This window comes from Gopherus flavomarginatus, chromosome 6 (genome assembly GCF_025201925.1).
Source record: "Gopherus flavomarginatus isolate rGopFla2 chromosome 6, rGopFla2.mat.asm, whole genome shotgun sequence".
Lineage (NCBI taxonomy): Eukaryota > Metazoa > Chordata > Testudines > Testudinidae > Gopherus > Gopherus flavomarginatus.
In genome coordinates, this window is record NC_066622.1 from 140282006 (window position 1) to 140299321 (window position 17316).

Sequence of the window (17316 nt, forward strand, 5' to 3'; positions counted from 1 at the left end):
CTGGGCACCTTGTTACCAGAAAGATGCTGACAAACTCAGCTCCCCAGACAAAGAGAGGCAGTTGGATACCATCACGATGCTGAGATAGGTTAGAGAGGTAGATGGACCGAGAGACAAACAAACTGGAGGGAGACCCAAGAAGAGCAGCAACGATGACCGGGGGCAGAGAGAAACATGACAACAGCTCAGTACTGTAAGCCACATTCAGCCCTGGCTCAGCAGGTACAAATACCCCCACTCCCTTTGCAGGCAATGGGAGTTACACCCATCATTTGTGGGGTGAATCCAGCCCCATATTGCAATATGGCCCAGGCAAGTGATGAGCATTGAGGGAAATAACAGTCTGTTGTATAAACACCAAGAAGGGAGGAGTTATTTCAGGTGATAGATACCGGGGGTACAGACTAAGAAGGAGGTGGTGAAAGAAAAGAGAAAACTTACGCCAAGTGTCAGGCTAAACTCTCTGCCAGGGGATGGAGCTGGAGCTGGTTGGGGCACAGGCTTGCACAGGATGGGGTGGAAATCCCACCGCTAGGGATGAAACATTAGTAAACAGCACAGTACAGAACTGTACTCCAGCGGCTCTTGAGAGAGACTAGATTAGACCCAAGAGTTGCCTTCCAGCTCTGGAATTTAAAAAAATGGATGTCCCAAGGACTAGCTGGTGAGGCACATGGCAGAGAAGGGCTCTGCTAAAGGGAGCTTTGGTCTGAGGCAGTAAATTCAACCACACAAACCAGAGTCCAGTGACTAAGGGATGGGACATAAACCAGAAGGGTGAGCTCAGTTCTTGGAGAGGTGCAGCCCTTGAGTCAGCAGCCAGGTATGGGGAGAAGGCATCAAGCTGTTTGCTCAGGGCGTGGTGCACAATTTACTATAGAATGTGTGATAACTTGCCATGTGGCCAATGGGCTAATCTATTTTATGTAATGGTGCCAGCAAGTCTAAGGTCTGCCAACCAAAGAGCACTCCTCGTGTGGCTGTGCGTGGATGAGGGGGAGAGCCAGAGCCAGCCAGGTTAGAGATATAGTGTACGTTGGATGTCTCAATTACTCATTAAAGAAAGCCAGTGTCCTGATGGAAGGAGGCAGGGGTCAAACTGGAATAAAACAGCAGGGTTGTCTGCCTTGAGTGCAGGGACTGGACTAGACAACCTCTCGAAATCCCTTCCAGTCCTACAATTCTATGGTTCTTCCAGGCTCCATCCACTCAAGATGCTAGAATGAGACACCACTCAGTGGACAGTGAAGTTGTGCTCCAAGGGCAGGGATGCTTTACTAGAATCTGTGGGCTTGGATGCCCTGCAGTGGAGTTTCATATATTTATGGAGTCTAAGGACAGAAGGAACCATTAGCTCATCTAGTCTGATTTCCTGGCAATTCATTTTCATGCAGATACCCTTATATTAAGCCCAAATACTTTAATTAAAGCATTTCAGTCCTCAAGAGACTTAACTGTTATGTAGCTACAGTCGGAGACCAGGAGAGACCAAGGTAATACCAATGCCCAAAATACTTGCAGGGAACTGATTAGATGAAGTATGCCCAGATGATCCTAGCAGGCAATCAATGCACATGCAACGGAGGAAAACCCCCAAGAACCCAAATCCCAGCCCCAAATCCGGTGAACAGATTGACACAGAGCAGGTGAGCAAGACACACCAGCCAACCTCCTAAAACAAAGGATTCTCTGTACCAAGTCACACCACTGATCCACTCCATTTGGGTCCTGCCTCTGGCTGTGACCAACCTCTGGAGCTTCAGAGGTGAGGAGAACTGAGAGTATCAGGGGAAAAAAAAAAAAACGTATTCCTGATCCCTGCGGTTACCAGTTTATGACATGAAGCATGGGATTTTATTATAGTTTATAATAATTATCATTATGATAATTATTATAGCTTATAATGATTGTTATTAAACAATCACTTTGTAAGCCCTACAAGATAATAACGTGATAAGGAATAGCCAGCATGGATTTGTCAAGAACAAATCAAGTCAAACCAATCTAATTTCCTTCTTTGACAGTTACTGGGCTAGTGGCTAGGGGGAAGCAGTAGATGTGATATTTCTTGATTTCAGTACGGCTTTTGTCAGTCCCACGTGACATGCTCATAAGCAAACCAGGGAAATGTGGTCTACATTAAATTACTATAAAGTGGGTGAACAATTGGTTAAAAGACCATACTCAAAGAGTAGTTTCAATGGTTCACTGTTAAAATGGGAGGGTGTATCTAGTGAGGTGCCACAGGGGTCAGTCTCAGTCAGGTACTATTCAATATTTTCATTAACGACATAGATAACGGAGTGGAGAGTTTGCTTATAAAATCTGAAGCTGACACCAAACTGGGCAGGGTTGCAAGCATTCTGGAGGACCGGATTAAAATTGGAGGGTTTGACAAATTGGAGAATTGGTCTGAAATCAACAAGATAAAATTCAATAAGGACAAGTGTTAAGCACTTCACTGAAGAAGGAAAAATCAAATGCATAACCATAAAATGGGGAATAACTGGGTAGGTGGCAGGACTGCTGAAAAGGATTTGGGGATTAGAGTGGATCACAGATTGATGTGGACAAACTGGAGAAAGTCTAGAAGGGACCAACAAAAATGATAAAAGATTTAGAAAACCTGACCTATGAGGAAAAGGTGAAAAAACTGGGCATGTTTAGTTTTGATGAAAGAAGACTGAGGGGGAGTGTGATAACAGTCTTCAAATATGTTAAGGGCAGTTATAAAGAGGACTATGATAAATTATTCTCCGGGTCCACTGAAGGTAGGACAAGAAGTAATGGGCTTAATCCGCAGTAAGGGAGATTTAAGTTAGATATTGGGAAAAACTTTCTAACTACCAGGGTAGTTAAGCTCTGGAAAAGGCTCCTAAGGGGGGTTGTGGAATCCCCATCACTGGAGATTTCTAAGAACAGGTTGGACAAACACCTTCCAGGGACGGTGTAGGTTTACTTGGGCCTTCTTCAGCTCAGGCGGCTGGACTTGATGACTTCTTGAGGTCCCTTCCAGCCCTATATTTCTACAAAAGTCATTATCACAGAGCAGAGCTGCAAGTGTTATGATCACGTTGAGGAGAATGCAGAGCTCCTGTTCTCTTGGTAGACCCTCAAGGAATGGTCAGGGGGATTCACAGACTTCAAGGCCAACCAGACCCCCTACCCCACCACAATACACAGGCCATAGAAACTCAATTAAAGCATATCTTTTACAAAGATATCTAATTATGCTTTAAAGACCCCACTGGTTGTGAGTGTACCTTCTCCCTGGTAAGCTGTTCCAATGGTCATTCACCCTCACAGCTAGAAAATCACATCTTATGTCAAGGTTGAATTTGTTTAACTTCAACTTCCAAATATTGCATCTTCTTATGCCTTTGTCAGGAAGGCTGAAAAGCCGCCCAACTTTGGGATCTCTCTTCCAAGGGTCAGGGCCTAGAGCAGTGATCAAATCCCCTCTGAACCATCTCTTTGATAAGTTTAGACACTCTCCTCAACTCCTGGGGCTTGGCTCCACTCCCTGAGCTCTGCAGGATGGGCTCTTCTTTGGCAGACCGGATTCTCCCTTTGTGGAGCTCAGCTGCCTCCTGGCTGCATGGGTCAGACCAGTCTCTCTCTCACACCACCTTCACATGACACTACATTGAGCCATCACTCACAGCAGATTAACATAACCTCCCTCCTTTTAGTGCTTTGATCAGCAGTGAAATAGTTTACAATGTTGACATTTAAATTATTGTCATTAAGCATCTGAGTTATCCTCTCTAATGATCTGGAGTATCTGTCGGTACATCTTATGAATTTTCAATCACAGAAGTGTAGGACTGGAAGGGACCTCGAGAGGTCGTCTAGTCCAGTCCCCTGCACTCATGGCAGGCCTCAGTATTATCTAGACCATCCCTGACAGGTGTTTGTCTAACCTGCTCTTAAAAATCTCCAATGATGGAGATTCCACAACTTCCCTAGGCACTTTATTCCAGTGCTTAACCACCCCGACAGTTAGAAAGTTTTCCTAATCTCCAACCTAAACCATACTTGCTTCAATTTAAGCCCATTACTACTTCTACCCTCAGAGGTTAACAAGAACAATTTACCTCCCTCCTCCTTGTAACAACCTTTTATGTATTTGAAAATTGTTATGTCTCCTCTCACTCTTCTCTTCTCCAGACTAAACAAACCCAATTTTTTCAATCTTCCCTCACAGCTCATGTTTTCTAGACCGTTAATCATTTTTGTTGCTCTCCTCTGGACTTTCTCCAATTTGTCCACATCTTTCCTGAAATGTAGCACCCAGAACTGGACACAATACTCCAGTTGGAGCCTAATCAGCACCACGTGTAGAGCAGAAGAATTACTTCTTGTGTCTTGCTTACAATACTCCTGCTAATACATCCCAGGATGATGTTTGCTTTTTCTGCAACAACAACAAATAATCAATTGGGGATGATATTGGGAAGCTGTTGCTATGAAAATTACCATATCATGAATGCCCCTGTATGTCTCTCCACCATGGCCTAGCAAGATGGTGTCAATCTTCCCCAGTACTTTACTTTTAGCATCTAATCAATAGTTATACTAAGAGTAACTGCATTCTAGGGGGAATCCTGTTTTACCTGACCTCTCAAAGGGAAGGAAAGTAGGGGAGTAGAAAGTTACCAAACAGAACCCAAGCCATGCACTGTAGCAGAAGAACCTGGATGACCCAAGCCCAAAGAATGCTCTTGAATGGTGAGGAAACCGAGGCAGGGAAATATGTGTGGCATTTATTATTTTGTATGGCCCTGTGCATTTATCACACTATTAAAGAGCAATAACTTCTTAAGAGTTGCAAAGAATCTTGTGGCACCTTATAGACTAACAGACGTTTTGGAGCATGAGCTTTCATGGGTGAATACCCACTTCGTCGGATGCATGTAGTGGACATTTCCAGGGGCAAGTATATATATGCAAGCAAGAAGCAAGCTAGAGATAACGAGGTTAGTTCAATCAGGGAGGATGAGGCCCTCTTCTAGCAGTTGAGGTGTGAAAACCAAGGGAGGAGAAACTGGTTTTGTCGTTGGCAAGCCATTCACAGTCTTTGTTTAATCCTGAGCTGATGGTGTCAAATTTGCAGATGGACTGAAGCTCAGCAGTTTCTCTTTGAAGTCTGGCCCTGAAGTTTTTTTGCTGCAGGATGGCCACCTTAAGGTCTGCTATAGTGTGGCCAGGGAGGTTGAAGTGTTCTCCTACAGGTTTTTGTATATTGCCATTCCTAATATCTGATTTGTGTCCATTTATCCTTTTCCATAGAGACTGTCCAGTTTGGCCGATGTACATAGCAGAGGGGCATTGCTGGCATATGGTGGCGTATATTACATTGGTGGACGTGCAGGTGAACGAACCGGTGATGGTGTGGCTGATCTGGTTAGGTCCTGTGATGGTGTTGCTGGTGTAGATATGTGGGCAGAATTGGCATCGAGGTTTGTTGCATGGATTGGTTCCTAAGCTAGAGTTACTATGGTGCGGTGTGCAGTTACTGGTGAGAGTATGTTTCAGGTTGGCAGGTTGCCTGTGGGCTAGGACTGGTCTGCCACCCAAGGCCTGTGAAAGTGTGGGATCATTGTCCAGGATGGGTTGTAGATCCCTGATGATGCGTTGGAGGGGTTTTAGCTGGGGACTGTATGTGATGGCCAGTGGAGTCCTGTTGGAGGGATTTCCACTACATGCATCCGACAAAATTTCCACTACATGCATCTGCTTTTACAGATCCAGACTAACACGGCTACCCCTCTGATACTTGTTAAGAGTGAGTAGTGTCTGTGTGCTATGCTACTCAACTACAATGGGCCGCAGAGGGAGTTAAAATGTAACCCAAAAGGTTCACTCCTTCAATGGGATTCTGGAAGAGGGAGTGTTAAACTATTTGGGGTATCTTGGGGGTCAGCAATGATGTTGGGAGCGTATGGCAGTTGAGCTGAGGGGCTCCATTTCCATGACAGGGTAACAGACAGAGTCAGTGACTAGGACATATGCCAGAGAGGTCAAGGAAGGAAACAGTGCTGCAGCCTGCTGAGACCCAGGGAAGCTTAAATACACTGGAGGATCCAGAGGTTTGGATTCCCCTCCTATAAGTCTTGTGGGTGGCAGGCAGAGGGAGCCCAACCAGACTGGTGACAGCTACTGCTTCAAGCTGTCTGTAAACTCAGAGAGGCAGTTCTGAATCAGCTATAATCAGGCCATCTTCTGAATGTTTGCTTCGCAATCATAAGGGCTACAGACTTTTTAACGAAAGCCAAGATTGTGGAACATAAGATGGTAGCCTCAGAAAAAAGGACCAGTGTTGACTGTTATTGGGAGCAGGTTCAATTCAAGAGAGACAGGGATTGAGGGACAAATTCCCTTAGAAGCGATTCCCCTTCCAACAGAGGGAGAGAGCCCTGGGAGAGGACCCACCACTGGGCAGGACAGACAGGCTGTAGTCTACAGGGTTCTGTTGTCAGGGGCCTGTGCAGCAGGGAGTGTAAAAACTGAGAGGCTGTCATGAGCTACAGATCATCTACTAGAATAATTCATGACCCACCCTTTTGAGAACAGGGGGCAGAAAAAACACTCCAGAAGGAAGAGAGTGGGGCCCTCACCTGCTGCTCCTGAAAAGGAAGGAGAGAGAGGAAGTTTGTAGGGAACTGTAGCCCATTGTAAGAAGCCCAGACAACACAGTGAGGTGCATGGTGTAAACCAAGAGAAAAGAACAGAGACGAGTTCAAGGGGATGGGCTCCACCTCCAAATAAGCCAGGCAGCTGCTGATGAGAAGAAAGGTACTTTGGGATGATTTGGGGAAGACGGGTAGGCTCTGAGGAGCTTGTGGGGAGGGAGGACTGCTGGATTCTGACTGGCAGCCAGGGCCGGCTCCAGGCACCAGCCCAGCAAGCAGGTGCTTCGAGCAGCCAAGGGGAAGGGGCGGTACATCAGGCTCTTCAGTGGCGGGTCCCTTGGTCCCTCTCGGAGGGAAGGACCTGCAGCCGAATTGCCGCTGAAGAAGAAAGCGGCACAGCGGAGCTGCTGCTGATCACGATCGCAGCTTTTTTTTTTTCCCCCGCCGCTTGGTGCGGCAAAAACCCTGTTGGCAGCAGAGGCACTAGCAAAGCTGCATGTCCTGTAGTAGGAGAAGTCCAGCAGTAAGTAACACTGTCCCCAGACAGGCAGGATGGGGCGACAAGGTCATGGAATTTCAGCCAGAAGAGGGCCACAGGGTGAACACTGCTACAAAGACCTAAGCCAGGTTCCAGTCACATTCCTCCTCCCCTGGGACGAAAAGCATCAGCATGTACACACTATCTTGCAAACTCAGTCCCAGTTTGCTACCAGTACTTTAAAATACATCTCATGCCTTGGTATCTCTCAGCTGTTCCTGCTTCCCTGGACTTTGTTTACTATAGGAAAAAAATCAAAGGCCTAATTCACCTCCAGTGCAGGTATTAGTGTAGATTGGTGCTTGGGCATTTTTACCACTTTCTTGTCTAACGCTCAGCTCACTTGAGTCCAAGCCTGACGCCTCTGTTTGAAATCAGACTTTTCCTTCTCCTAGGGCTTGGCTACACTGGAGAATTGCAGCGCTGGTGATGGGGTTACAGCGCTGCAACTCACTCTGTGTCCACACTTGCAAAGCACAGCCAGCGCTGCAACTCCCTGGTTGCAGCGCTGGCTGTACACCTGGTCTGCTTGGGGTGTAGCGATTTCAGCGCTGGTGATGCAGCGCTGCTCATCAAGTGTGGCCACCAAAAGCGCTGTTATTGGCCTCCAGGGTATTAGGAGGTATCCCAGAATTCCTGTCCACAATAAACCGGAAGCATGGCTGAACTCCGATCTCCCCGTAGCTACTTAGCTAAAAAACAAACACAGCTGCTCTTTGCTCCAGCAAGCAAGCGAGCGGAGGCAGGGGAATTGCTTTGGAATGTTCACAACTGTTTGCTTGAGGACAGAGGGGAGGGGGTAGTCCGTGTTGAGCAGCTGCTTATGTGGTCTAAAGGCTATTTAGGAGTGCATAATTTGCATTTAGTGAATAAGAGACAGGTGGGGGAAAGGTCAAAACTTTTAAAATGATTGAAGGTAGGCACTGTTTGCAAGGCAGGGAGCTGAGAACAGTGTCAGCTCCAAAAATCCACTCTCTCTGTCTCCCCCACGCTCCCTGTCACACTCCACCCCACCCTCCTCTTTTGAAAAGCACGCTGCAGCCACTTGAAAGCTGGGATAGCTGCCCACAATGCACCACTCCCAACACCGCTGCAAATGCTGCAAATGTGGCCACACTGCAGCGCTGATAGCTGTCAGTGTGTCCACACTGCAGCGCTTTCCCTACACAGCTGTACGAACATAGCTGTAACTCCCAGCGCTGCACATCTCCAAGTGTAGCCATACCCCTAGAGGAGTGCCTGCCAAGTTTCACCTGCCTACTCTCTTTCTAACCCTGTTGGGAGTAAACACACACAGGCCCTCTCTGCACTACAGCCTCTGCCCTCACTCCCACAGGTCAGCACTTTCCCCGCAAGGCCGCAGTGGGGCTGCTACCTCCAAGGGAGATGCAGGGCTCCAATAGTTTCCCCAAGCGCAGTAGTCACATTCTCCAGAGCTTAGCCGCGCTCTTGGGGCTTGGCTACACTCGAAACTCCAAAGCGCTGCCGCGGGAGTGCTCCCGCGGCAGCGCTTTGAAGTGCGAGTGTGGTCGAGGTGCCGGCGCTGGGAGAGAGCTCTCCCAGCGCTCCAGATACTCCACCTCCCCATGGGGATTAGCTTACAGATCTGGGAGCAGCACTCCCAGCGCTGGGGCACTGTTTACACTGGTGCTTTGCAGTGCTGTAACTTGCTGCCCTCTGGGGGATGTTTTTTCACACCCCTGAGCGAGAAAGTTGCAGCGCTGTAAACCGCCAGTGTAGCCAAGACCTTGCTCTCCTAAGGCTCTGGGTTAGTTCTTTCCTCGGCTCCTCCTCATTTAGCATCAGTTGTGCTGCTGCCCTTTGAACTCTCCTCCATTGTAATCTCCCTGCCTTCCCTGCCCTGGAGAAGCTGCAGGCACAAGAAGGTTCCATGCAAACGACAGAGCTCCAGGCAACTGTGAGCTCAGGAATGCAAACAACAGAGCCTGCTCTCCCAGCTGCCTCCGGAGAACAGATTCCACAGGACACAAGCCAGTAGCTAGCTGCAGCCTCCAGCCCTGACCAAGTTCCTACTCTTTCTGATGGCTGGAAAGGAGCCCCTGACACAAGATGTACAATATGCATCTGATGAAGTGGGTTTTAGCCCACAAAATCTTATGCCCAAATAAATTTGTTAGTCTCTAAGGTGCCACAAGGACTCCTCATTGTTTTTGCTGATACAGACTAACACTGCTACCACTCTGAAAACTGTCAATATGAATAGAGATTCTCAAACACCCCTGCAGCCCCAACAGGGTGCTTCACTAACCAAGCCCAGTTCCCTGCACCCCTGACCCCAGAAGGCAGCTCTTGCCCCAGCAGATGTGCCCCTCTTTTGTCCTCCCCTCCCCCCTCATCACAGCCACCCACCCACACTCACTCACTAACCTGCTCTCAAGCAGGAAGCTAAACCCCAGAGGGGTTTTGTGCCCAAATCAACAACAGATATCAAAGAACAATCCATTCAACAGCTATGCAGTCTGCACCCTCCAGCTGTGAATTTAAACCTCACAAGCTATTCAGTCAGTACTTGGGTGGGAATTCGTCTAGGGCAGGGGTCTGCAACCTTTCAGAAGTGGTGTGCCATTTATTTACTCTAATTTAAGGTTTTACATGTCAGTAATACATTTTAACGTTTTTAGAAGATCTCTTTCTATAAGTCTATAATAACTAAACTATTGTTGCATGTAAAGTAAATAAGGTTTTTGAAATGTTTAAGAAGCTTAATTTAAACTTAAATTAAAATGCAGAGCCCCCCGGACTGGTGGCCAGGACCCGGGCAGTGTGAGTGCCACTGAAAATCAGCTCGTGTGCTGCCTTTGGCATAGGCTGCCTATCCCTGGTCCAGGGAAAGCTTAGGTGCTGCAGAATATGGAGTTGGCGGCTGACATGAGCAAGGGACCTTCCTCCCTCTGATATCAGTGACCAGCTCACTATCAGGGACAGCTAGGCTGCTAGATGTCACCTTTTGAGATCCCTGATCTCTCATGGTGATTACAAATCCCTCCTCTTAGGGAAGTGTCAGAGGATCAGCCCTGGTGTCTTTGCCCAGTGGAATTCTGCAAGGTGGTAGGTTGGCCTCCCTACATTTCCAAATGGATACAGGATCTTTCTTCCCTTCCCATCTCAAACTGCTGCACAGCATGATTGCTGTGAGCTGCTGTTAACAGCTGTCAGGTTCCACCCAGGAAGGGCTGCATGGCAGAGTTGGGGGAGTGGTTCCTAGATACAGTTACTGAAGCACCCTGAAAACCAGTAGGGTGAAGAACTATAGAAATGGAAGATTATCAGATTAAATACCCAGTGAGTCACAAGTCATCACCAGCCGAACGTCAGTCAAAAGCTAACAGGGATGGACAAAGCAGGGTGATTGCTTGCTACCTACCAAAAAAATGAAAAGCAGAAATGTGGTCTAGCAATCTGTGCAGGTGGCTGGGAGCCAGGACTCCTCAGTTCAAATCATAGTTCTGAATCTGACCCAGTAACTCTGGGCAAAGTCCCTTCCTCTCTCTGGCTCTGACAATGATTTTGACTCGCAGTGATGGTTATTTAACATCTGTAATGAGCTAACTTTGAAAATGTAATTCACTCATCGGCTGTTCTCACTGTACTGTCTGCTGTGCAATGGATTACTACAGCTCATGGCAGGGGGCTGGTCTCGCTGGTAGCTCTGGTGTTGGGATGAGGAGCGCAAAAATCCCCTACACTTCGCACTGTGTCCCAAGCTAATTCCCAACCAATTTTGTTTTGTACCTTGCTTTTCCTTCCTGGTCCGTACAAACTCACAGTGCCTCAGGGCACTGGGGGCTGTCCGTCTGTAACAGTTGTTCCGTTGCCAGGAGTCTGCATCACTTGCTCTCTCAGCCTCATGCTCCCAGGTCCGGCTCCAATCTGAACGCCCCATACGTTTCCTTGAGTTTCCATCTCCCAAACTCTCTAAATCCAGCTGCTTGTGCTTTGTGGCCACTTTCTCTGGCTCCCCAAAGCCATTGTATTCCACATCCCAAGTCCTGGGCTCTCTGCTCCAGATGTCTGGTCCCAGATTAGACACCTCACAATTTTCACTGATTCCAGCCTGATTCCTACAATCCGTAACACAGCTCTCGGATTTCCTACAGGGCTCAAAATCCTGGTCTAAATTCCTGAGGCCCATATTTGAGCCTTCCCACTTCCTGTAGCTCCCAGAGTCTACATCCCTGATATACTGTCTGTCTGTCTTCCTAGAATCTCTATCCCCATCTGCTCTCCTGTGGTCCGTATACTGAACACTTCCCTTTCTATAACCCCCATAGTCTTCATCCTCTCTATATCGACTATCTGTTTTCCTATACTCCTCATCTGCTTTCCTACAGTTCATATACTTAGTATCATCTTTCCTGTAATCCTCATAGTCCCCATCTGCTCTCCTGTGATCCATATACCAAATAACTCCCTTCTTATGATCTCCATAGTTTACATCCTCTCTATACTGTCCTTCTGCCTTCCTAGAATCTCTGTCCCCATCTGATCTTCTGTGGTCTGTATACGGAACACCTCCCTTTCTATTACTCCCATAGTCTTCATCCTCTTTATATCGGCTATCTGTCTTCCTATAAACCTCATCTGCTCTCCTACGGTCCATATACTTGGTACAATCTTTCCTATAATCCTCATAGTCTCCATTCGCTCTCCTGTGATCCATATACCAAATAACTCCCTTCTTATAATCCCCATAGTCTTCATCATCCCTATACTGGTTTATTACCTTTCTGGAATCCCCACAGTCACGTTCCACTCTCCTACCGTCCATATAATGACTTTCTCCCTTCCTGTAATCCCTGTAGTCCTCATCTACTTTCCCATGCTCCATATACTGGCTTTCTCCCTTCCCATTAGGTTCACATTCTCTGTCCAGTGATCGGGAGTCCACATACTGCCGTTCTCCTCTGTATTTGTCATTCCAGCCATGGTCTCTGTAGAGCTTATCCAGCTCAGTGATGTCCCCTCTCTTCAGAGTCCTGCAGTCCTCATATTCCCAGCTGAGGAGCCGGGTCTCCTGCTTTGGAACTTTGGCCCCGTTTCTTGCCCTGGAGTAAGCGCACATGTTTCTCTTGGCGTGCTGAGTGCCCAGCCTGGTCAGTTCCAAGAGCCCAGGCCCAGACTCGGGGCCTGGCCTGCAGCCACCTCTCTTCAGCGCTCCAGGACTCTTCCTGTTCCCTTCTGAAACTCTCTGCCTGAAATTCACTTGTAAGACTTTAACCTTCGTACCCAATCAGCAGCCAGCTCCAGCCTCTCCCATCTGCTGCCCGAGGTAATTATTAACCAGCCGTCTGTGAGCTGAGGCTGCGGATTGGATGGGCCTGCCCTGCCCAAACCGGCTTCTCTGCTTTGTTGTGTTGAAGATGCAAGCCAGCGACCTCTCCGAAGGGCCCTGCAGGCTGCACAGAGGCAGGGAAGAGCTGGCACTGGGGCATCAGGTAGCCTCACACTGAGAACAGCACACACCCATGCCCCGCCCCCCGCAGAAAAAGAGAAACAAGCAGGGCCACAGGAAATCACAGACCAGTTAGCTCCTGTGGAGCCCTCCACAAATGAGGGTAGCAAACCTCTCCCACATGTTCCCAGGGCTCTCCCCAGCTCTCCCTGGCCAAACTGCAGGGGATTGCCTTGATTATTCAACCACAGAGCAGAGTCATCAGCTGCCACGACAGAGATGAGGAGCAATCAGGCTACACAAGCTCTTCCTGCAGGGCTGTCCTGGGGTTCTGCTGTAACCTGAACTGGGCAGCGTCTAAGGTCATGTCTATATTAGAGACCGTGCAATGGCACAGCGATACCACTGCAGCTGCACCAGTGAAAGGTCTCCCGTGTAGCTGCACTACGCAGACGGGAGAGAGCTCTCCCGTCAACATAATTAAACCACCCACAAGGAGTAGTGGTAGCTATGTTAGCAGGAGAGCGTCTCCCACCAAAATACCACAGTCCACACCAGAGCTTCCGTCAGTGTAACTTATGTCTCTTGATAGAGTGTTTTTCTCACACTGTTGCATGACATAAGCTATATCATCAAAAGTACTAGTGCAGACATAGCCCATCAGTCACACAGACAGTGAGAGCTGCCCCGTTCAAGGCATAGTCTCTTGCCCTACACAGGTCAGTCACACAGATGGTGAGAGCTGCCCCTATTTAGGCACGGTCTCTGCCCTACACAGGTCAGTCACACAGACAGTGAGAGCTGCCCCATTCAAGGCAGAGTCTCTGCCCTACACAGCCCGTCAGTCACACAGACGGTGAGAACTGCCTCTGTTCAGGCATGGTCACTGCCCTGCTCCAAATTAATGACTGACATATTCTCTTCTGCTCTGGCTTCCCAAAGGGAACATTCTGAACATGGCTGCGCCTTCTCTGGGATTCCTCCTGGTCTACCCTGGGATGTGGCCAAAGCCTTGGGTGGCTTGGAGTAAGCTCTGCCCTGCTCACTCTCGTGTCTAGCTCCAATTAACGTGGCATCCCGGGGATCATTCCTGCCATGGTGGGTGGTCCTTCACCTACAGGCTGGTCTGTGAGGCAGTGTTAGCCTCTCCAACTGAAGAGAGACAGCTACTGCTTGACATGTCATCCATCTTGGCATTGTTGCTCCTGAAGGACTACTGGCCTGCCAGGGGCCAATAGAGCTGTGCTGGGTGGGCCGTGTTCATTCCTTCTCAACAGGTCCCACTAAGCCAGGCTATGCCTACACTAGAGACCTGTACCGGATGCACCGCTGTAAGATCTCCCATGTAGCTATGCTGATGGGAGACAGATCTCCTGCTGGCGTCATTTAACCACACCCAAGGGGCAGCGGTGGTGCTCTCCCACCGACATAAGCGCCGGTACAGACAGTGCTCTGTCAGTAAAACTTATGTCACTCAGGGAGTGGTTTTTTCACACCCCTGACCAACAAAAGTGCTCCTGTAGACATAGCCACAGGGTTCAGATGTTCCCTTACTGGCCATGACCAGCTGGGAGACGCCTGCGTCCCGACTGCAGGAACTTCCTTCTGTGCCTCCCACTGCAGGATAGACCCTTCTGACATGGCAGGTGCTGGTCATGAGGCCAGACAGGCTGCTTCAGATTCATCTGCCATCTTCAGTCTTGCATTGGATCTGGCAGAGCAGGCTGCAGAGCTATCTATCTTCCGCCTGAGAGTGGTATCTGCTGCCCAGCACTGTAATATCTGAGTGCCCTCCACATCGAATTGACAGCAAAAGCAGAGTCCCCAGTGGACTCCATGGAGTGTCTGGCTCTTCTCCCTTTACAGGGTGAAAACTCTGCCTCAGAGAGGGGTTTGGGTTGTTTTAAAATGTATTAATTTACTTATATTTTTTAAAGTTGATTTGTTTCAAGGTTTTTGTTTGTTCAAGGATGGCAGGTTGTTTGGGATAAGAGGGGTGTCCATGTTAATGAAAGCTCCAGTGTGATACACTTTCTCCAGCCTGTTCTATTTAGGGGTTGGGCTGCTCTTGTCAAGGCAGAGGGAGCTGCAGCCACCAGCCTGGAGGTAATGAACTTGTCAGCAGCCAGGGCCTGGTCTTCATTCAAGAAGAATGCACAGAGTCCGCCTGTCAGGTGGAGATGGTTTTAATGAATACTGAGACAGGGTCAGGCTGGGTACTACATTAACTACTGGAGGGTGATGCCCCCAACTGAGGAGAAGTGGAGGTGGTTAACAGCTCCTCAGAGCAGTTCCTTATTCTGACTGGTATAACTTAGGTCTTTCCTAGGTTTAGTTTAGCCCAGCTGCTCCTCAGGCACACTACAATCTTTGTCTGGCCCTGCATTACCTGGGAGATATTGGGGTCTGCTCTGGACACAGGGATCCGTACACCAGTGTTCTACTAGCATACTGCTGACACCACCACCTTTGGGAGTGGTTTCCAGAGGCTCTGAGGGACACAACACAGCAAAATATCCAGAAAGAGGAATAGCATGACAGCTGCACATCAGAACCATGTGGGACCGGTTGGGAAGGAATAAACAAGGCCCACACAGCGCAGTTCTGTTGCCCCAGCAGGACAGGTAGGCCAGCCAGCCATACTTCAGGAGCAATACTGCCAAGGCAGACAATAGGTCAAGTAGTAGCTGCTTCGGCATCTCATCTGTGTCCATTGTCAGGTCATCGGTCCTCAGTGTGACCAGCACGGCTCTGGTTCCATGCCCTGGCCTGGACCCACCTGGGAGGGATCTAGGGCCTCAGCAGAGGCAGCTGCTGTTGGAATCGGTTCCCTGCCACCCCCTTGACAGCTGTGCCAAGATGGGGTGATCAGTGCTGGCATGGGTGTTGGTAAGGACCTTAGCAACAAGGGCTAGGATCCAAGGACCACAGGCCAGGGCATCTGCCAGAGGATTTTGGTAATTTCTCTCACCAGAAGGCCCAGGTGTTCCCCTGCTGACCTTGAGCACCTGGGAGAGGCCTGGGTCCAGGCTGCAGGGACTCCCTTCCATGCTTCCCTCTGCAGGATAGACCTAGTTCTGACACAGTGGGGACAACACTGTTCTTCTGGTGAAGGATCTTCCAGTCTCAGTCACTGCCATGGCACAGGATCAGCCAGATCCTTCCCCTGTCCAGGGCAGTGGGGCTCCCACCTCATCCGTGGGGAAACAGCGCCCTGGCCAGACGCATCCCCCATCAGGGAATATTCCCCCAGGTTCAGCATTACATCAAATCATCTCTCCCTCCCCGGTGCTTTGCAGGTTGTTATCCTCTCTCCCCCAACCCAAAGTTACATGGATTTATTCGCTTTTAATCAAGGCCCCATGTGCTCTGAACCAGACCGATCTAAATTCTGCAACTAGAACCCAGCATTCTGCAGCTCTACAACAGGAGGTTTGTGACAGTTTCGTTTAAAAGACAGAATGGAGATCTGTAATTAATTCAGTAAAAAATGCAGACCCCCTAGCAGAAGCTTTAGTGCTATTTGTTCTGATGGTGAATCCAAACGAGCATATGCTGTGCCCACGGTTTCAGTGGCCACTAGTGTTTGTGTACTGCTAAAAGAGCTGGATTGCAGAAGCACTAAAGTGGGTGAAGTGGCACCTGGAAGGGGAGAGATGAGCTTTAGGAGTGTGAGAGAAGCACACGGGTCAGATGTTTCTGTTAAAATGGTCAGCAGTGAAACAGTTAACAATGTTGATATTTAACTCCTCATCTTTACATTTCAGAGACAACACCCCATTGAGAGAAACGGGGCAGGTCTTCCCTCTTAGAGCAACTGTTACAGGCTCTTTGCAAATTCAGGCAGATATCACTGCACCAGTTACTCTCAAGTCATAGAATCATAGAATATTAGGGTTGGAAGGGACCTCAGGAGGTATCTAGTCCAACCCCCTGCTCAAAGCAGAACCAATCCCAACTAAATCATCCCAGCCAGGGCTTTGTCAAGCCTGACCTTAAAAACCTCTAAGGAAGGAGATTCCGCCACCTCCCTAGATAACCCATTCTAGTGCTTCACCACCTCCTAGTGAAAAAGTTTTTCCTAATATCCAACCTAAACCTCCTCCACTGCAACTTGAGACCATTACTCCTTGTTCTGTCATCTGCTACCACTGAGAACAGTCTAGATCCATCCTCTTTGGAATCCCCTTTCAGGTAGTTGAAAGCAGCTATCAAATTCCCCCTCATTCTTCTCTTCTGCAGATTCTGCAAATTCCCCCTAATCATTTCTGTTGCCCTCCGCTGGACTCTCTCCAATTTTTCCACATCATTCTTGTAGGGTGGGGCTCAAAACTGGACACAGTACTCCAGCTGAGGCCTCACCAATGCCGAATAGAGGGGAATGATCACATCTCTCAATCTGGTGGCAATGCCCCTACTTACATAGCCCAAAATGCCATTAGCCTTCTTGGCAGCAAGGGAACACTGTGTTTAAGCTTTTCTTGACCATCATAAGCATGGGAGAGTTATTTTTTCTAATGGAAGCTGAAATTCTGGACTCCACAGAAAGGCAGGTGCATGGGACTCAGCTCAGGTTCACTGCTCCTCTCTACATACTCTGATTTGTCTGGCACAGAGACGTCCAGAGCGGAACACAACTTCCCATGGCTCTGGAGCTCGATCTCAGGCAGGAGCCCTTCAACAAGCCTAGTGCCAGAGCTGGCCAAAAGCTGCCACCTGTCTCTCCACAA

The 17316-nt window shown here is 48.7% G+C and overlaps 2 protein-coding genes across 4 annotated transcripts in view; one reads left to right on the plus strand and one right to left on the minus strand.

The window, feature by feature from the left end:
* The window catches only part of ABCC2 (ATP binding cassette subfamily C member 2), a 529482-nt gene that overhangs the window by 78598 nt on the left and 433568 nt on the right, over positions 1-17316 (plus strand). The window lies entirely within an intron of this gene.
* Positions 1-17316, minus strand: part of DNMBP (dynamin binding protein) — a 78282-nt gene that overhangs the window by 21085 nt on the left and 39881 nt on the right. Inside the window, exon 1 of one of the 3 annotated variants that reach the window (XM_050958763.1) lies at positions 10927-11759. The exons of the other annotated variants lie outside the window; for them this stretch is intronic. Within the exon in view, the coding sequence (XP_050814720.1) occupies positions 10927-11590 (664 nt within the window). The 5' untranslated portion in view covers positions 11591-11759. Of the gene's footprint in view, positions 1-10926; positions 11760-17316 lie in introns of those variants that run through there. 3 annotated transcript variants of the gene reach the window in all.